At 36.3% G+C, this 22,471-nt stretch overlaps 1 protein-coding gene across 1 annotated transcript in view; it reads right to left on the bottom strand.

Annotated features, from left to right (window-relative positions):
* Nucleotides 1–2,608: 2,608 nt before the first annotated feature.
* LOC113518786 (LIM/homeobox protein Awh) overlaps nucleotides 2,609–22,471 on the bottom strand; it is a 67,983-nt gene continuing 48,120 nt past the window's right edge. The window contains exons 3-6 of the mRNA XM_052896682.1: nucleotides 12,232–12,449; nucleotides 11,807–12,049; nucleotides 11,518–11,613; nucleotides 2,609–8,235 (exon numbers count right to left, since the gene is read on the bottom strand). Coding sequence (XP_052752642.1) covers nucleotides 8,156–8,235; nucleotides 11,518–11,613; nucleotides 11,807–12,049; nucleotides 12,232–12,449 — 637 coding nt within the window. The 3' untranslated portion in view covers nucleotides 2,609–8,155. The remainder of the gene's footprint in view (nucleotides 8,236–11,517; nucleotides 11,614–11,806; nucleotides 12,050–12,231; nucleotides 12,450–22,471) is intronic.

Genomic DNA, 22,471 nt, shown 5'->3' with positions numbered 1-22,471 from the left:
ACACTTTATTAGTAACGTTTACAGATGTTCAGATTAATTTTATCGAGTATTTCGTTACAAATGAGAGTCGTAAAAATGGTCAGTTTTACACGTCCAAACCAAAATTGAGTTTAAAATTAATTACAATACAATATTCTCGCTCTCCATCTTCAGAAGACGGATTTATAGGGCATCCTGATTCTCATATTGATACTCGTTTTCACCGAAAAGTGAAATAATAATTTGGTTTCATATATTAGATTATATCTGAAATTGTTAAATCTATGTCCCATATCCCGGTTAGTTTAGTTAATAGTTAGTTTGTCGTGTCCTCCCGCCATAGAATAGGCCACCCCTTCCTTTCTCGTGAGTGTTGTAACAGGCGACTACGGGAAGGTGGAGGGAAGGATTGTTAGTAATGAGATTTTACAGCCTCAATGCTAGCAATATACCCCATCAGGTCGACCTCCACGCGATTCCCCCTGGAAACCATAGTGGTTAATTCTTGTTCCATTGGTTACTATGGGCCAACTGACCTGCCTTAATCCTCGCCTGTCAGCCTTCACTGGTGTTCTGCTAGCGTATACCGATAGCGCAGATTCCATCTTCACTCATTAAAAAAAAACAGGCGACTACGGGAGGGCGAGGGTTGGGCAGCAGTGTCCCTTTTAAAACATCTCCAAAGCCTAACTGCGGTTGCCAACTCGCCTGCCAAATGTGGCAACTAGCAAAACTACTCGAGGAAGAGGCGTATGTTCAGTAGGGGACAGTTAAAGGCTGATATGATCCCAATTAGTAAGTATAAGATGACAGAGTGTAAGGCGCCTTCTTTCTCGATGTGTTCCCCAACTTAGAGCCCACGCCCTATAGGGGGGCAATATGATAGTTAAAGGAGGAGGGGGGGGTCGCAATTAAAAAATGGACTCAAAGCTATTTTAACCTTCTTGCTCCGGTACGATATATTGGTGTCAAATTTAACAAAAAAAGGTAAATTAAAAAAATGCTTATTAGGTATAATTTCGTTTGACGTTACTGGGCGTTTAATTTGGTTATCAACTGAGCGATTAGAGTAGTCGCAGTCAAGTAAACTTTGTCGAGAAAAAATATGTATGGGGGCATAAAAATTTTAGAAATGTTTAAGTGCAGAGGGTCGTATATTGTGGAAGGGATTAGCGAAAATGTATATCCAGCAGTAGATACATACAAGTTGAGTCGACGGTGACGATATTAAACACGCCTACATTTTTATAATTAGCAATAATGCATGCCCATTTACGTATGTGACTGCTAGGCGTCGTTCGTTTTCGGTTGAAACATAAAAATGCACAATATAGCAAAAGTTCGTCGTGTTAGTCCCGGCATAGAATAGGCCATCCCTTTCTTTCCCGTGGATGTCGTAAGAGGCAACTAAGGGAACTTCTAATAATTTCTCACCAGAGGGAGACTTTGTACAAAAGTCGATTATACTCTACCTACCTCTGTCCCATTCGTGTTTCAACCGTGAAGCAATTGTGTTTGCATGGCTGTGTTTCGGTTTGAAGGGTGGGATATAGCGTGAATTTACAGGGTACAGAGGAATAACACCTGAGTCCTTAGAAATGGCAACGCATGGGGGATATCATGGACGAAACAGTATACTCTGTTATGTCCATGGTACTGCTCATGTCTAACGGCGACGGTTACCACTTTCCATCTGGTGGACCTTCAGGTTTTTTGCCATTCTAAGTTGTATAAAAAAAAAAACTACTGGCAAAGCCCTCCAAGGGATATGTTCAGCAGTAAACAGTTAAAAGCTGATATGTTGATGATAATGTGGCTTTTTGTGCATGAAAAATAAAATGTACCTGTGTATGTGCTAATCTACGGTATTTTTTATTTGTAATCAATTTTCAATCATCCATTCAACCGCCCTCCGGGAAGCAATTGACGTTACTTGGTTAGTAATAATTGAACGTTAATTCTAAGTAATTATAAAGTGATGTGATACATGTCGCATCTATATTATTGTGGGGGAAAGGGATTATTAATAATAGGGATCAGAAACCAGGGACCAGGGACCAAGGACCAGGGACCAAGGACCAGGGACCAGGGACCAGGGTCCAGGGACCAGGGACCAGGGACCAGAGACCAGGGACCATGGACCAGAGACCAGGGACCAGGGATCAGGTGGACCACAAATCGGTTCCCCCTGAAAGCCGTCTTGGTTAATTCTTCTAGAATTCGTCACGATGGGCAGTTTCATAACCTGTTTCATCGTCAGTTATACTGATACTGATGCTCTGTCAGCTTATACTGATAGCGCAGGTACCCCACCAGGTACCATTCCAATATCACCAATTAAAAGAAACTACATTGTAGTATGACGAAAAATTGACGTATTCGAGTCAAAAGCCATTTAAAGTCGCTTAAATGAGAAAAAAATTATCGAAGCTGTCGAGTTGTTCAAGTAGGCATGGTAAGAATTACCTCGAATTTTTACTTCGAAATTTTGTTTAATATTATTTCTTAACTAGTATCTATTTAAATATGATGTAACAAGTATTAAAACATCTTCATAAACACATTCAAAATACAATATATTATTAGTGAGATTGTCTTTACTAGTTTTTACAATTAAAACACCAATATGTTAATCAACATAATAATTATATTCATTAATTTGTACAGAATAAACTTATTTAGGTACCTATAATTGTTTAGCGGCCTGCGACTACACTCACAATGTACAATTTTTGAGGCCGATTGGAAATATGTAGTTTTCTATATAGTTCAAATTCACTAGCTTTATAAATTAGACAGATAAGATTGACATTTCGTAAAACGGTACGACTATGATTAGGACTGTTTCTAAAGTATCCTTTTCTAAAATTATTTTTCAAAAATTAGTGTCGTTTCCAGAAAGAGATTTAGAGAATAATATTTTAGAACCGTCCTTATTATTTGTTCATAAATAAACAAGCAATTTACAGCGTAGATTATCAGTATAAAATAGAGTTTAAATTATGTTACTGTATATAATATATCAATCTGTACATGTTTTGAATAAGTACACCGCCTACCGTTATAAATAGAAGGAATATTAAATTTACATTAACTGTCAACTAAAACTAGCTATCTACAATACATAGACAAACCATAAATACTGAGATAGAATAGTAATATGTGGACAATATATTTTTTAATTATAACATTATTATTACAGCACAAATATATATGAATAAATAGTTGTGATGGATCGCATTTGGATCAAATCAAAAGGCGTCAAATAAAAGGGAAGGTAACGTCCATTTGACGTCTTTTCACCAGTTACCCAGCGGGTTATTGTTACAATTAAAATATAATTTGTCCTTATGAAACTTAACAATAATATATAAGAATGTTTGTTTGATCGTGGACTATTAATATGTAGGTAGGTATATACACTAATTTATTATCCTTTTGTATATAATTGCAGATTATTGATTATTTAGACATATTTTCAACTGCAGGTTACAGAACTTGTTTACTTTTTACAATTAGAGATAAATAAGCAATGTGAGTTAACTACTTGCTATAAGGTTTATTTTGCTGAAATAGGTGATGAGTTTTGACACAATCGATATGTAATTAAATCGACAAATGATATCCAATAGATGTCAAATGAGTGCAAGACAGTGCCCAATAAGATATTATTTCGTTACAGTTGAACGGACGGAATTAATAAAAAAAAACCTTTTAATCTCTTTTTAGTTCTTGATTTATGTTTACTGCGAAATAATTATAAGACCAGTTAGGTCTTATAATTGATAAATTGTTAGGTAAATAGAAGATACCAATCGCACTGTTTAGTACTTCAATAAATTGTGACTAATTGTAGAATTTTTTTTATTAACATCAATGTATGTATTTATTTCAAACCAGGATGTATTATCGAAGTATGTTTTTTCGTATGGGTAAATCATTTATTTACACTGCTAGGACACTCCTTTAAAAGAATTCTAATAGTTTGGATTTCACCCTGTATGTAAATAACTACATGCAGATATTTATAGTCCCAGCCAAAGAAACTAAAAGACCAGAAGTCACGCGAACAATGGATTACAACAATATAAAATATACATTTGGCACTACATCTATTTGACACGACTATAATAATTATATAAAAATCTAAGAAATCCTATATGGATTATATTAAGATAAAATCATGAATAAAGTTACGACATGACATATCACAGTTACTAGAAATAAATAAATTACTTTGTAACTTAACTTTTTACAATAAATAATAAAGGTCGGCTTAAATTATTAAGTTTATAATTTTATATTAGATTTAATTAAGTACTAATTATATACAGAATAATAAAAAATATATATATTAAAAAATGACTGTGTGTGATTTAGTAGACGCATATTGTTACACACATTACATTTGAAAAGCTGTAATCATTTCGTTGTAGTTACTTTTACATAAAATAAACAAAAAAAAAAAGAAGAATAAAACATAATATAGAGATGACCAGTAATATTTTTCAGAGGTCAAAGATCATTTACTCCCTTTTGTTATTATACGAAATATTGAAGCAATATTTTTCATTACGTCAACATTGGATATTACGAGCATATTAATGTAAAACATTATTTCATAGTTACAACTTCGTATAAAACCTCTAAATTCGTAGGACTGTAGGTTCCTACCACCAAGCACAGTTTTAAGACGCACTCACCTGTTTAGCGACGTAAACGACCTTTTAAAATGTACGTATAAATCAATTCCACAAAATCTGATTTCGCGGAATCAATAAAGTTGTACATAAAAGTAAAATGAGTTTTTACAAGAGATTTATAGTTCAAATTTAAAATGAGAAATTAAAGTTTAAAATGTGTGAACGATGGAAGAATTCGGGAAGGTTAAAAAGTAGTTTTACGCGTACCATAATACGATTCGCTTCGTATAATCCACTAATGAAAGTATACTAATTTGGTAATATTACGCCCTAAGAGCGAGGTGTCTATTAAATTCGGCGGATTATACACGACGTATTAGGCTTCGGATAAAACGACTTCTTTAACACTCTACATTATTATGAATTTAATACAAAACAATACGGAATCTTACACAACGACTGCCCTAATGTTCGCTCTCTATTTTAATTGAACATTTACGGTCTTACTACAAAAATATTGAAAGACACTGCCTCAATTTAAACAGTGTTTACAATTCTAACATTTTTTAGTCGGTGGTATAATGTTCATTTGTAATTTAATGTGGTCAAAATCTATAGATTATTATAGTAAAATTTATTTTTCTCAAACATGCTTGGAAATGTGAGCATTACTATGACAATTTTCTTAGAGATTACATGCGGGTAGCGGCCGGCAAAAGTTGTATGAAAATCCATATCTGTCGTGTTTTGCGGCCAGATAAATTACTATGTAAACTCATATCTGTCCTGTAATTTAAAAATGGAATGACCTTTTACTTCGAAACATGGCTACCAAGGAGCTAACTAGTAAAAGGTTTTATTTAAATTTCGAACTGGCTTGCAAATAGAAAGCTGTTTATTGAAAAAAAAAAAAAAACAAAGGAACATTATGGCGCGTAAAAAATTATTATTGTTCGTTATTCGTCATTGAATTTAAAAAGTAAAATTGTGTTTTTGATTTCCGCGCATTGTTTGAGAAAAGTATTATACAAGCCTTGGCCACAACTAGGCATTGATGGACTCACGTATGTGTGCCTCGGCTACGCCTCGGCCCACATTTGTACGTTCTTCCGTCAATGCTTCAGTTGCTGGCCGCTACAGTAATGTACTATATTTACATCTTTATTTTAAACACGACTTTCTTTTGTTTATTTTAAACACTCTTTCGTAGCAAAACGTCTAAGCACGTATTTAACACCTGTCTATCGCAAGCTAAACTTTTTGTGGGGGGAAGGGATTGTTAGTAATGCGGACCCCCAGTCCTATTGCTAGCAATATGCCTGGTCAACTCGATCTCCACGCGGTTCCCCTGGAAACCGTCGTGCTGAATTCTATGTGTGTTTATCACGATGGGCTAACTGACGTGCTTTTTCATTTTCACCCATCATCCCTCACTCGTGCCCCGCCGGTGTAAATCGATGGCGCGGGCGGATTTACCATTCCATTATCGTTAATAAAAAAAAACTTTTTGTGGTAAGACCAATGTAGTACATAGATGTAGCATGTAGTATAGTTAACATTCACAACATAGTGATATGCGTTATATAATTATATTAAACCTCTTTTATTCTAATAACGTATTTTGGCAAAATATTTACAGAACTAGTAACAGAACGCTGTTACAGGTTTTAAGCGCATTATTTTTAATTTAATTTCGTATGACACTAAAACATGTGGAATGTACTTAATGGATTGCATTTGAGTTATTACACTATCATATATACGGCTTATCCAAAGCCAGGGGACTACAGATATCTTAAAACGCGGGATATCGTTAAGGTAATACAAAGGATCTATGAAATGATGGTATAAGGCAGGGGGAAGCACAAAAAATCCCGATGGGTCGACGTGCAACGGCTTAGCTGACCCCATATGGGAATATAAGATAAGATAAGATCATATATATAGTCATAGTCGTATGAGATGTATTTAAGAAAGCGTGAAAACCCATATGTGATCTTACTGGATGAAGCCTTAAATTGCCGTGTACATAGAATAGATCACCCCTTTCCTTCCCGTGGGTGTCGTAAGAGGCGACTGAACCAATTTACGGTTGAAGGATAGGCAGCAAAATCTCTCTTAAAACATCACCAAGGCTTGCGGTTGCCAACCTGCCTGCTAAGAGGGAAAAGGGATTGTTAGCAATGGAGTTTGACGGCCCCATTGCTAGCAATATGCCTTATTAGGTCGACCACCACGTGACACCCCCTGGAAACCATCGTGAACAATTCTTGTTGAATTCGCCACGATGGGCTAACTGACCTGCTCCTTCACTGGTGCCCCGCCGGTGTATACCGATAGCGCGGGTGGGGTTACCATTCCATTATTATCCGTTAAAAAAAAACCCGCCTGCCAAGCGTGGCATCTACTGGCAAACTCCCCTTATGGGGAAGGCTTCTGTTCAGCAGTGGACAGTTAACGGCTGATCTAATAGTAATAATAAGCCTAAACCTATGATGCTAATGTACTGATTGAACTATATATGATCCTACATATATGACAGTGTAATAACCCCTACAGTCACTAGTCTACTAACTAAAAAATGTTATATATATCTCTCTTTTGCCTGCAACTTCGAACGCGTGGCTTTTGGAAGTACCTAATAAACTACTTTCAGATGACGTAATAAGATAAAGTATACGCCATATTTTGTGTGATATCTACGAAAAATTACAGAAAAACCGCATTGCAGCAATTGGAGCAGTAGTTTTTGTGTGATGCCGGAACAAACATACAGACAGACAAAATTTTAATTAAAATATTTTTGGCTTGTATTGCTCTTACTAAGACCTTCATATCAATTTTTCTGCAATATCCTATATGTATAGATATCGTCTAGTTACATATATTTTATTTTATAGTAACATGAGATGTTAAGTCTGTGACATTACAGATTAACACAAGCGCCATCTTGTATTTGTAATGTAAACTGTAGCAATGAACTGCATTAAGGGAGTACAAGCATTCTCCTTTGAAGCTTTGTATCAACAATTTAGTCCTATACACATACAACGGCGGTTAACCGCCAGCATCACCTAACTAACACGGACAACATTTTAAAGGAAACACGGTCTAAATTCCAAATTTTCCAATTTAAATAATATAATTGTATTAATATGGTGAAAAAAAAAAGTAAAATAGTTGGTTTAAACATTAATTCCCAATATATTAGTTAAAAACTTTCCATGTAATATAAAAAAAGGTGAAGAGAGGCGAGATAGAAAAAAAAACTATTTTATAAATATCAGTTAGGTGGTTTTGGCGGTTAACCGTGGACAAGTCAAATCAAATATTAATTGAAATCGCTTTTTACGTATGACTTACATATGTATAAGTCGAACGATCAGTGGAAACGTACTTACACTGACATTTATGGCATATACGGAACTTGATACATAGATACAATTGATTACATAGATACTTAATAAAGGTATAACGACGGTATTATAGAGTTGTACATATTTACACGTGCGAGGTGGCCGGACCGGCGGAGCTCACATCTCGCTCTGCATGCAATGAATCGACGAATCTTCCGACAGCTCGTCCATCGATGAGTCCGTGAATGAAGTGCCGTCTGCAAACGTACATTCATACTGTTTAATCGCTAAATACTCTTAAAATATGAAAATAAGAACGGAAGAATCATTTTTATTCAAGTAAATAACATACAATAGTAAGAAACAGTGTGATTAGAAAGCAGTGTGATTAGAGAGAAGTGTGGACTGAAAGACGATGTAGTGACAAAAATTGAAAAAGGAATGTTGCGTTGGTTTGGCCATTTGGAAAGGATGGATGAAAGAAGAATTACGAAAGAGATTTATCGAGCAAGAATGAATGGAGATGTCGGTAGGGGCCGCCCTAGACGGACGTATGTCGACCAAATAGGCGACGTGCTTAAGAAGAGCCAAATTAAAAGTACCCGTAACCGGCGAGCGTGTATGAAATGATTGATGAATGTGGAAGAAGCGAAAGAGGTTTGTTTAAATCGAAGCATTTGGCGTTCCATTGTTTCTGCCTACCCTAATGAGAGACAGGCGTGACAGATATGTATATATATATGTACAAAATATTAGTTTTTATAGTTTCCTAAACATTGGACAGACTTTGATTTATTAGTTTGGTTTATTTAGTTAATTTAGATTTAACTCTTCTTTGCATAATGGTGGAAATTTCCATCATAACATTGAATGCCCAAAAATTATACAAAAGAACAAGTTCACTTCAAGTCGATCGTGTCTGGATACCTTTTTAATGTCCATGGCAGAAAAAAAAGCATAGCTGTCAAATTTATTTTTTTAACCATTTTTCCTTTAATTTTGATCATGAACTATATCGCCTTGATTTATTTTACCCATAAAAAAAAATCATGCAATGAAAGGTTAAGCATTTTTTTCATTATCGCCCATTCGGAACGTAATTTCAGTCAAGTAAAACGGCCAAGAAACTCAGCTGTTGCTTTTTCAAAAAGTTTAATTATATAAATAATGAATTTGTGTGAATACAAACTATTAAGCAGTACCAGAACATAAAATTCGAAATATATGGCATATAATTAAAACAAATCAATAAAATAAAACAGTTGCAGTGACTAGAACAGACCAGTTCACAAGTATGACGGATGAATCAATCAGCATTGATATAAAAATATTTTAGGGAACTCAATAATCCGGCCCACCACGCCACCACCTGTCTGGACATTTTAGTGAGCATGATTTACTCAAGGCCCCCCTTCCAACCACGTCATAGTCAAATTTAAATAATTTCATACTACATAACATATACCACATCATACTCAGGCTTTTGGGAATTCCTTTACAGTTACATCCATTCGACTATGGAATAGTCTGCCATCCGAAATAAGGGAATCGGCAAGTGTAGGCATGTTTAGGCGTCGTCTAAGGGAGCATTACTTATCACTATGCTGACGTATTATGTATATGTGTATGTATATTTATATATGTTTATATGTGTATATATATGTATGTGTATATGTATGTTTGTGTAAATATATGTGTATGTTTACAGGGTATTTTATGTAATTTATAATGTGTAGTTTGTATTATTCTTTGTGTATACATAACTTATGCGTTTATGCAATATATGCAGATCGTATGACTGCCTATTTTTATTTATAAAATAACACATTAACATGGAAAGGTTTTGCTGGAAGAAATCTCTTATTAGAGATAAGCTCGCCTTTGTACATTATGTTTATAATGAATTGTAATTACCAGTATGTTTTGTGTACAATAAAGAATAAAGAACATATATAATGAGCCGTGTGGTCCCGGCATAGAATAAGCCACCCCTTCCTTTCCCGTGTGTGTCGTAAAAGGCGACTAAGGCAGAGCGTGGGATAGGCAGCAGTGTCTCTACAACATCTCCAAGGCCTGATTGCGGTTGCCAAACCGCCTGCCAAGCATGGCAATTATAGGCAAAACCACCCAAGGGCGAGGATTTTTTTTTTGGTGGATGAAAATGGAATGGTAACCCCGCCTGCGCTAACGGGATACGTTGGCGGAGCACCAGTGAAGGGTGATCGATGAGAATAAAAACCAGGCCAGTTAGCCCCTTAGGGGGGAAAGGGATTGTTAGTAATGGAGACTGAGAATCCCATTGCTAGCAATATACCCAACTAGGTCGATCTCCTCGCGGTTCCCCCTGGAAACTATCATGGTTAATTCCTGATTAATTCATCATGATGGGCTAACTGACCTGTTTTCATTCTCATCTATCACCCTTCACTGGTACTCCGCCAGCGTATCCCGTTAGCGTAGGCGGGGTTACCATATCGTTTTCATCCACCAAAAAAAAACCTTATTTAAACGGCATTAGCTTTTATTCCCAGTAGACTCATACGCATACATACATACATACATATCCGTCACGCCTGTCTCTCATTAGGGTAGGCAGAAACAATGGAACGCCAAATGCTTCGATTCAAACAAACCTCTTTCGCTTCTTCCACATTCATCAATCTTCTCATACATGCTCGCCGGTTGCGGGTACTTTTAATTTGGCCTTTCTTCAGCACGTCGCCTATTTGGTCAACATACGTCCGTCTAGGGCGGCCCCTACCGATATCTCCATTCATTCTTGCTCCATAAATCTCTTATCATACTACTCATACGCATACTTGCCAAAAAACACATTACAAGTTATACTTGCTACACGATCCTTAATAATGCCATTGAAAATCTATTCTTGATGATTATCCAAATGTATATAAAGTGTTAAACAATATAAAATTGTTCACAGATATACATATTCACACGACGTATTCAAATTATGCATCTTTAACATCCCATTTATCACCACCTTTACCAATTAAATCGAACTTTTAATTATTCAACCTTTAATTATCATTTCTGTATTCCGGTGATTAAAATTTCAATCCTCTATGTGGAATTATCTTTGAGATAAACCATGTGACAGAAGATGATTGCAAAGCTCTGTTTTTGTAAATTTGATGACGCAGCACGAATGGGACGTAAACTTTAAACTTTACTGTGTTATAATTGAATGTACCATCTATCAATCATACTAGATTCTCTGGAGAATTAAAATTTTACATAAATAAAATTTTTTTTGGATTCAAAAAAGTACTTATTTTAAGTATACTTTTTACTAAGTGCTTTAATTAAAATCCAATATTAGGTCCAGTAGTTTGTCAAATTATACGTGAATGAATGAACATCCCATTCAAGTTGAGTCAAGATTTTGAGGAATCAAAAGGTCTGTGATTGCTGGTTCTGACTACTTGACTACTCCTTAAGACAACAATATGTTGTCTAATCATAGATAAGTCATTGTAGGCTTCCCTTCCAATTAATACCCATACAGTAATCATACTAACCTATCGGGACAAAGGGCGGTTTGTTCTGGAACGAGTAGGTGAGGTGGAGGTTGATTGGCCGGCCAAACCCCACCGGGTCACTGTCCCTCGACATCACTGTGGACAACATGCCTGTTACACTTCAAGATCACTAATAGTTAGGAGACCATATCAGAAATACACCAAAAAATATGAATATGTACATTCGCAATAGCAATAGAACACAAAGATCAATTGCACTGAAAAACCAATCGCTAGCTGTAGATCGATTTGAAATGGATATATGTTTCAATTCTACTCGGATACTAACGCTGACTCTGCTTTCCTTTCCCAGTGTGCTGATGTTTCTTCTGCCTCGCTCGACTGTTCTGGAACCAGACTTGCGTCACCCGCTTGCTTAGGCCCGTGACCTGCGCGATTCGCTCCAGATCCTGTCCGTCGGGATTCGAGTCCAGTTGAAAATTTGCTTGAAGGACCTGCAGTTGTTCCTCGGTGAACGTTGTTCGAACGCGTTTCGCCTTACTCTTGTGATAGCCTTCCGAGTCACAGCCATCTGTCATTGAAACAAAATTTGTATAAAACTGTTCTGGATCCTTATAGTTTTTTGTCGGTTTCCAAAACAAGACTAGTACTTCAACGGTACAAGGGCAGGCAATTAGATATTAATACTTAAAGAAATACGAACGGGGATCAATGAATTTTTTAGTTGATAGATATATTCATAGAGATTATCACCATCAGAAGAAATCGATCCTCCGTCAAGCGTCTCCAAATAGTGAGGCTTGCAAAGGACTCTGTCTTCGTGGAGTGCAAACTGCTCCCCGGTAGATAGTTGTCGTCCACATGCATCACAAGCGAAGCACGCCAGGTGGTACACCTGCTCGCGCGCCTTCCGCACCCAGTCTGATGAGGAGATGCCCCGGCAGCACTTGGAACACTTCGCGCCGAAGCTCCTGCACATAAATAAGGAATCAAATCGCAACGTTGGCGAGGTCACGTTTAAAAATCAATATTAGCTAATCATTTTGAAAGTATTAGTGTATTAATCAACGAACAGTTTATGTGGCTCAAAATTATATTCTGTAGAGGTATACAAAACAATATAGATAGTTTAAAATAATTGTATGTGGAAGCACTTTGAACTTTCGTTGAAGTTGAAATAGAAATCATTAAAATGTTTAAAAAAAAGTATTATTTGTACCAGTACAACTGTAATTTTTCCCCAAAGATATCATAGATTTAAAAATTCCAAAAAAAAATGTACTCGTACATATTCCTATACAAATTTAAGAACAGCTAAATAGATTGTATACCTCTAAAAGAATTGTTTTGGGTTTTTCGATTCTAATTTGTTTGGGATACCTAAGTGTTCAGTTTCTAATAATATTTCTTTCAATGCTAATATTTCCGATTTCAGTCTGCAAGTCTACTGCCCTCCAAAAGACCTAGCTTCATTATTGCAGAAGTGGAATTGTCAATAAATTTCAACTAAGTAAATGGAATTTACGAAGCTCTTAATTGAAACTTTAATTCATGGTCTTCTAATGAAACTGTAATGAAATAATGATAAAATGGACTAGTGAGGTATAGTTTCGCTTTAGCCAGTATAAAGGAGCTGAAAATAAAAATTACAAACGAATGCCGTTCGCCGTGCATACAAAGGTTTTATTCGCATTGCTCTCTATGTAAAAAATAAATGAAAGTATGATGTAGGTAGGTAGCCGGTGAATAACGATTAGTTATTTGTAGGCAGGCCATGAGTTATGGCGGTAGCGCGGTGGTCAGTTTTTCCAATTACTTTGTTGTTACACATTTTATTGCATTTTTAATAAGCGCGCACGCCTTCTCGAAATTTATGATCCAACGGTCACCGGACACCAGACGGAGACGGCCGACGGTTTCTATAATGATTCCCTTTATTTATAATTATTATTAGGAATAGATTTAAATCATAACATATTCATAGAGCACAATCAATAATAAATAGTATATTAAGTAAAAACGAGACGTATTTACTTAATATACTATTTTAGGCGTTTGTTAGGTGTGTGCTTGTAGGATATCTGGGTTTCAAAAATAACAGAAAAACCTCAGTACCTGCAAGACTACTTAAGGACCACAGAGACATGACACTAGACTTTATTTTACATATCTGGTATACTTAATATGTTTTAACATGTAACCAATCCCTGACCAGTAGATGTCGTGTGTACTCATTAGCAGTTATTAAATAAATGGTTGTGAGATCCCAGCATAGAATTGGCCACCCAACTTCCTTTATTTTGGGTGTCGTAAGTGGCGATTAAAGGAGAGCGAGGGGTGGGCAGCAGCGTCCCTCTTAAAACATCTCTAAAGCCTGACTGCGGCTACCAATCCTGCTAAGCGTGGCAACTACTGGCAAAACCCCCCAAGGGGAGGCTTATGTTCATCAGTGGATAGTTAAAGGCTGATGATGATAAAATAATAATAACTGGTTATCAATAAACCAGTTGCTTAATTTAAATGTAGTTTAATCGTATTATTTATACCTAAATTATAGAATCCTCAGGTAGTTACGAACCTCTGTATCTGTAGTAGAATGGAGTTTAAAGAATTATGATTCCTTTCTCGTTGATCTAGAATCATGAAATCTGACAAAATACAAAATTGTAGTTATTTCCCAAAAAAAAAAAAAAAATTATACTTGATGATTTTGTACGGTTGTTAGACCGTTTTTTTTTTTTTAATAATTATCCTAAACTCACACATAGTTATAGTACGTTGCCTATTTGAAAGCAGCATTAGTAGATACCAGTAATGTGTAGTAACACAAACGCAGCTGCATCTCAAACGATATCTCATTACCATACCATTACAGACGGTTCAGATATTAAATTAATTAAACATATACACGCAACATTAAATGGCATAGTATCCTTGCACAGCGAACATCGTTCTACTCTTCGAATTTCTGGTCTTTAGCGTTCGCGTACTTGGCTTGCATAAATGTACCCACGAGCGAAGTGTCAGACATCGCATTAATTGGATCCCGAACTCGATTGTTCATATCTCTGTAGGTTATTAATAAAATGCTACTGTGTTTGTTCAAGGGAAACAAAAGTGTTAACATTTCGGAGGGATACAACCCTCAATATTATTTATATATTCATCGGTACATGTACGTGGACATGGCGGACTTATTCCTAAAAGCAGTCTCTTCCAATCAACATTAGGGAAGTGCCGGAATACTCGAATGCGGTACTAGTAATAATTGATATACATACACCCTCAAATATATATATATATATATATATATATTATACACGAAGGTACGAACAATAGTACTAATTGCTCGGATAAAGTACAAAATGAGCATAAACGTTTTTTTTTAAAGACGTCTTAGTCGAGTCTCGTGGTGGTATCAGGGAGCACGTCCCAGAGCCGTGAAGAATGTAAGACAAAAGATTTTGATACAAAACTTTATGGTTAGATGGGGTAGATGGTTGGGGAGAGTCACAGGAACGTAGGTTACGATCGTGTGTTTGAAAAAGGTACTGGAATTTGCTGCTTCCAGTAATTAAGAGATTACAGGTTTCGAAGAAGAGTAGAGGGTGATGAGGAAAAGAGTAAGGTTTCTGCGTAGACGAATAGGAAGCCATTTGAGTTGAGACCAAACTTACGAAGGTTGAAGATAAACCGAATGTCTTAGTTTACGAGACGGTCCAGCTTATCAAGAAGATCATTACTAACAATACACCCTGTCAGGTCGACCTCCTCGCGGTTCCTCCTAATCGAGTTAATTGTCCTAATTTTTCATCTTCACCTATCGTCCCTCACTGGGGGCCCGCCAGCGAATACCGTTGGCGCAGGTAGGGCTACCATTCCCTTACCGTCCATTAAAAAAAAATCATTTGTCTAGACTGACTATCAAATATGAGATAAGTATCCACTGAGAAGAGATTTTTGATAATTTCAATAACCTTCTATTTAATTTTATTATATTCAAAGAAGAAACATGATGTGGAAAGCCGCGGTCAACAGCTAGTATTGTTATAAATATGTATATTTATAAGCGGCTTCCAAAAGAGACGGTTATCAATTCCTCTGTATTCCTTTTAATTACTAAAATTACCTTTTTATAATTCTTTTTGCAATCGTTCTCGTATTAATTTGATGGCTCCCATATTAATTTTGTGACGATCGAAGCTGCCGTTTTTTTTTTTTTCTTTTATTTTTGTGAATTTTAAAACTGCTTATTGGGACATAAAGGACGTACGATTCCGCATTCTAAATTCAAATAAACGACATTCTAAATGTAACTTGTTTACAAAGCATTCTATTATCATATGTTTTTTTTATTTTTGATAGCTGTGTTGTGGTGAAAGAATTTTTAAAATCGAATGTGAATTCGATATTATATGAACAGTACCATGGACTGGTATTTGTTTGTTACTATAATTATGTTACATATTTTTCACCATACCTGCCCTTTATTCACTTTCTATTTTTACCTATACCTATGCCTAGAATGCCACGTGTACAAAGTTTTATTATGAAATAAATGTTATAGAAATATCAAATAAAGAGAAAACCAAACTTTTGTTTTATCTCCCTTTACAATATTAGCTTAGATTTAGCGAATAAAACAAAAACCACAAATGGTTTAGTACGCTGCCCGGCGCCGCCGCGCCGGTGGCGGAGTGCAAACTCGCGTGTTGCTAGCTGCATTATCAATTCAGCGTACAATCGTTATCAAACTTATCCACACCAATGTTTCAAAGTGCGATTTGCATTTCAAAACGCGGCGCACATTCGGCCGCGCGTTATCACCGCTTATTAACATTTTGTCGCCGGCTGAATCAATTAACTGACCCGCTCGCATAATAATTAAACTAAGTGACAGTTTAACAAGTTTTAACACTTGGGCGTAATGAAGATGTCGCGTAGCCCTGTGTGATAAACATCCAGCCGATGCCTATTCATGGCAGCTTGGGGTGGTCCGGCTACCGTTCCCTTGTACTGGGTTCAGTGGGCTCGTACCTCACTTCATTTGTACGAGACGATTCTATTTTTAATCGTTCTTCGTAATACAATTGCAAAATAGAAATATCAATTGTTTGAACGATCTAAGGTCTTTATGCAATAGGAACTAGTCAACAGTCCAGGTGATTAATTTTGTAGTTAATGAGGTATCGTTAAATTAATTTTAGACGATCAATTAAATTCGTAATATGTACAATACATAATGATGAACTTTAAAATCTTGTTAAAATTATTGTTTACTATACACCAATAATATTTGTTTTTTTTTGTAAATTTGACAATTGACACGGGGGGGGGGGGCAAACGAGCATGAGGCTCATCTGATGGTAAGCGATTCCCGGAGTGACGAATTACAAGTATGCTGAAGTCCTTTTAAAAAGTAACAGTTTTTTAATAGTTACAATGTCGTGTCGCTTCAGTAATACTGCTACTGGGAATTGTTTCTAAAGCGTAGATGGGTGGAAGACAGTGCTATATTTCACGGGTTGTAATATTTTTTTAACTTATTGTCCATACTAGTAGATTACATTCGAAACGCATTTGCGCTTTTACCTAGGCACCGCAGCAAACTGTGTCTACCAAACTATTCAAATAGCATGACGGTGACAGTGTCCGGTGTCCAGTGCCTGGTGTCCGGTGTCCGGTGTCCGGAGACCAGTGTCCGCGGGCCGGCGCGGGCCCATCGCGTACCACCGCGGGCGCCCGCCATAAATCCTCACTCGTTGATTGCTTTCCGCGGCGCGCGCGCACTCCGCACCCACTCCCTCCACCATTTTAATACCATTCAGTACGTCCGTTCGTCCGATGACATGATTTAAGTTATTTGTTTTAGATACAAGTCCAATCTGAGATTCATTGGAATATTATACGAGCGTTTGTTTGAACAATTTCGAGTCGGGGAGGGCCCGCGGGCGATTCGCTGACGAATGGTTCGGCACAATCCCGCACAAACGACGCGCGCATGGCCCTCATCAATAAGCTCAGCCGATTGCTTGTGTATGAACACTTTTAATTGCTTTCGTAGCGGTTGTGCATCCCATTCCAACGGCTGGTGACAAAATAAATTCGGATATTCTTAAATCATTGCCAGTAGACATAGCTTTACAGCGGAAAAGGTCTGTACTCATGAAACGAAAAGTTGCACAAAGAAACATAGTGCAACTATGTGCAACTCGTGCAGTTTGCATCAAAATGCTGAATATAAAAGTACAGTCTTCTGCAGTTTATAATCAGGGCAAAATCTAAGGTTTCCGAAGACCGGGAAGACGCTGAAGCTCCTAGTTAAAAAAACCAAGGCAGTGGTTCGGTATGAGCACCAAATCCTTTTTCAGGATGGCAGTTGATAAGGTGAAGATCTCCATGATGATCGCTAACTTCCGGTAGAAGATAGTGCCTCAAGAAGAAGTTCAGTTCAGCTTGGTAATCCGTACAAATAACCTACCTAGTTTTGGATATTGTACTCATTCAACAATTTCAACGATCCAAAGTCATCGATATAGCCCGAAAAATAAGCAAGCTGAAGTGGCAATGGGCTGGTCACATAGCTCGAAGTACCGACAACCTATGGTGAAGAAAGGTTCGTATGTGGCGACTCCGTACTTGCAAATACAGTGTTAGGACGACCCTTCATTAGACGGAGTAACGACCTTAAATGCATTGCACGGAGTCAGTGGATGCGGGTGGTTCCTTGTGGCAACGTATGGAAGAAGCCTGTGTGGCTTGGAGTTCAGCAGTGGGCAGTGGACTGAGATGATGATGACGATGAACAATTTCAGCCGTGAATTGTTTATTGTTTTACATAGCCCCTATAAATTGCCCTAAGAAACGATTCTGAGTTATGTACATTCACTTACTCTTTCCAACACATTTGACTCTGTCCCGATGGATGAACAGACCTGACATGTTCCCTACTTATCATAAATCACTGGTACTCCGCCAGTATGCTGTATATATAGTTACCATACCTCAAAAAAATATGTTCTACTAACGCATACTAGTATGTAAATTAATTATTTACTATTCACCAAGCACTACAGATTATGTATTTAAATATGGTAATATAGTATTGTGAAGCTTATTTATTTTGATAAGCTAAAATATAACGACAGTTCTAAGAGCAGATTAGCATTGTGGACCAGATAATAAAGTTATCAGAACGTAATATAAAATTATAATTCGGATTTGAGGGATTCTGTTTAGTTATTAAAAATATGGTATATCTATAATATTCATAGTTACAGTAAAAGCCCGCACATTGGTAAATCTTAGATTTGACCAGTAAATCTTAGGATTTACCAATGTGAGTTGGTAAATGTGAGAATTTTATAAAAACAAGATACCAAACCAAACCTAACCTTCCTTTGTTACCATGAGCACGAATACCACACGCTGAACATGTCTATAATTATGTCTAGCACTGTAAAGAAAATAAAAGGTCAAATAGGTAGGTTTCGTTGGATCTTGTTGGTAAATGTGTGGTAAATACTAAGATTTAACAAAAAATTTAATAAAAACTTAAGATTTACCAATGTGCGGGCTTTTACAATAACATATACATACGACACAGACATTAAAATCAAAACTACCAGAAGCAGCAACTGTGTTTTATTATATCTAGTGATATAATAAAACACAGTTGCTTTAGTTTAAGACAGTACACAGTTGCAGTAGGTTAAGACCGTTCCTTATAGCAGTATATACGAAAGACATTCAGCAATGTACAATGAATAACTAAAACATAGATATAAAAAAGTCCTAGATTCACATTTCCATAGAAACAAAAATGAAATTTACAGTTACGTATTTGTAAGTTTTGTAACATCATAATTTTCATCATGTTCGATAAAAGAACGCTTTGAGCTCGACGTGATGTTTATGGACGCTTTAAGGAGAGCTTATTTATGCATCTAGAGATTAATTAAACTCAGAGACAACAGTGTGCATTTACATAAGACATGGCGCGCGCATTTACAGCCAGAGTATAGTGTGGGCGAGGACATCGCGTGAGCGAACTGACCGGCGGGCGATATGTGCACAATATATACACTAACTGGCTCTCATAACGGGTTAATAACATTGTATCCCCTTTACTCAATTTCAGCTCGTCCCGGATGATTAATTACGCAAAGAAAGCACTGTCTCGTCATAATTCTCTTTGTATACCATTATTTATTAGTTTTGGACCTGTTTCTTCTTTAATTTCTGCATATCAGCCCCGATGTGTATCTGAGTAAGCTTATAATAAAGATCTTGATCAAAGCCATTTTAATAATTACAAATCATTACAAGTATGGAACTAATAACGTTATATTGTTCACATTTTAATTGAATAATTATATAGTCAATAATGTCGCGGACAAAAAATTCTAAGTAGTTATCGTTGGATAGATTTAAATGGGGTTATTCAATTCTTTATTATAAACTAGCGGCCCGTTCCGGCTTCGCACGTGTAAACACTTTTGCATTTTAAAAAGTGATTATTGTGACATAACTATAGTAGTTTGACATATAGTATCACGAAGTTTTTTGTAGTTATTGTCCATTAAGGCTGCACACGCGACGGAAGCTTAAAAATGGAGTAACTTCTCCAGTTTTCCCAACATTTCCTTTCACTGCTCTGCTCCTTTTGATCGTAGCGTGATGAAAAGTATATTATAACTTGCCCAGGAGAATGAAGAGTAATGTACCAAGTTTTGTTAAAATCCGTCGAGTAGTTTTTGTTTCTATAACGAACATACAAACAGACAGACAAAAATTTTACTGATAACATTTTTGGCATCAGTATCGATCACTAATCACCGCCTGATAGTTAATTAGGAAATATATTTCATGTACAGAATTGACCTCTCTACAGATTTATTAGAAGTATAGTATAGTATAATACTTTTAGATATATTTTTATATATTTTGTAAGAATAATCAAACAACACAAGACACAAGTGGATGAATGTTTTGGTATAATGTACTCCAATTTTAGAATTGTTTTTTTAAGTTTCTAATAACGCATCTAAAGCTTTTTGTGCATCAAGACCTAAATTAAAAAGAATTATTACGAAATAAAATTTAAAACAAATATCCAGACTTAAAGATGTTTGGATGTTTGTAATTTATATTTGTTTTAGTAAGTGTAGTATCCGACGACTTTATTTGCAGGGATTAGGAGAAAGATTACCACTTGTTTAACGATCTTATACAAACAAAAGAAAATAAGAGAAGATTATCACTTATGTGACCTTTAATTCTAAAATATAACAAATTAATGTTTAATATGAACAGTGTACCTGTTGTATCATAATAAACTGTTCATGTGAATAGAAATTAAAAAAGTTGAGGCGCCCGGCCGTTCCCGTAAAACAAAAGGCAGGATGGCAGCAAAACGGGGCGCGTGGCCCGCTACCAGACAAAAAGGTGCGCTAAATAAACACTGCACAGATGATATATCAACACAAGTAATTACGATTGTTGCCGACGGCGACCGCCGATTTACGTAGCTGGCAACACCACTCGTTAAACGCGCCGCGTACCGAACACAAATATTATTTTAAACTGTGACACGATCACCGCTCGGGATTTAACGAGCACCTTTCGGGCTGTTGTTTTTTAACAGCGACATCGGTTTGCCGAGCAATAATAACGAACGAAATGACGGATTCTAGTAACGTTCGCGAACAAATTCTAGTTGGATACATTTAACGTCGAAACATGTTTTATCGTAACGTCGTCTCTTTTTATGACAAGAGAAAGTATATATAAAGAAGAGAGCGTAAATATTTCACACATGCCTCATATAGCAAATGGCTACAAGAAATATTTATAAGGGCTAAATATACAGGGTTAGTTGTGATATTTATAATATTCACTTGAGGTAAATTAATAAGTTTCCCTGGATTTAGGTTTTTGTAATTGGTATTAATTTAATCCCATATACTTTAACGGCCGCTTAAATAACTAAAATTGTTAGAGAATAAAAGAAGCACCATCTATTTATGTATTGTATATAAAAAAGGAAATAAACATTTTTAATTACTAAAAAAAATTTAAATGGCAGACTGGTATATATATCAAAACAGTGGAAACCTCTGAATCTAAAATATACAAACTAATAACCGTTTCGTACGTAAATAAATTATGATACTCATTGATAGGGTCAAAAACAAGGTCCGGCCAAACGGTCTATCACAAGCCGACGGTGGTCCTTAGTTCCTCGCATATATCGTTGCCACGATTAAAATATATAGTATCACGTCAAATCCAGTTATCACAATCAAAATAAATGACAAATGAAAACGTCAGTGTTGCAAGTCACGGCCGCGGCGAGCCGGTACGTTTTTTACTCTGGCAACATTCCCACTGACCGCTTTGTTGTGCCACGTCACATTAGACCGACGAATTTTCAATAAAACCACTCTTCGGCGCATTGCCCTCCTTTTATTATTTGACATGCAATAGATCTCGGGATCTCTCACACCTGTTGGGTGACCCATTTCCATGATCAGGTATTGTTTATATTTAAATTCTTTAATACACATTTGAGGTTATGCCACTTCCTTTAGTATATTTTGTTTATTTTTATCGAAAAATTGTAGATGGCAACATTTAGTGCAAAACATTATTTAAAGAATAATTAAAATAATTACAAACTTTTTTTTTGATGGGTGAAAATGGTATGGTAACCCCACCTGCGCTAACGGGATACGCTGGCGGAGCACCAGAGAAGGGTGATAGATGAGAATGAAAACAGGCCAGTTAGTCCATCATGATGAATTCATCAGGAATTAACCATGATAGTTACCAGGGGGAACTGCGAGAAGGTCGACTTGGCTGGGTATATTGCTAGCAATGGGATTCTCAGTCTCCATTACTAACAATCCCTTTCCCCCCAATTATAAACGTAAACACAGTCATAAAATTTAGATGCCGTTTTCACAGCAACATTTTTGAATGTTTGCTTTAA

The sequence above is a fragment of the Galleria mellonella genome, unplaced genomic scaffold (assembly GCF_026898425.1).
Source record: "Galleria mellonella isolate WM207_F2 unplaced genomic scaffold, CSIRO_AGI_GalMel_v1 utg33, whole genome shotgun sequence".
Lineage (NCBI taxonomy): Eukaryota > Metazoa > Arthropoda > Insecta > Lepidoptera > Pyralidae > Galleria > Galleria mellonella.
Note: the sequence above shows the minus strand (reverse complement) of the source record. Positions and strands in the feature narration are given on the sequence as shown.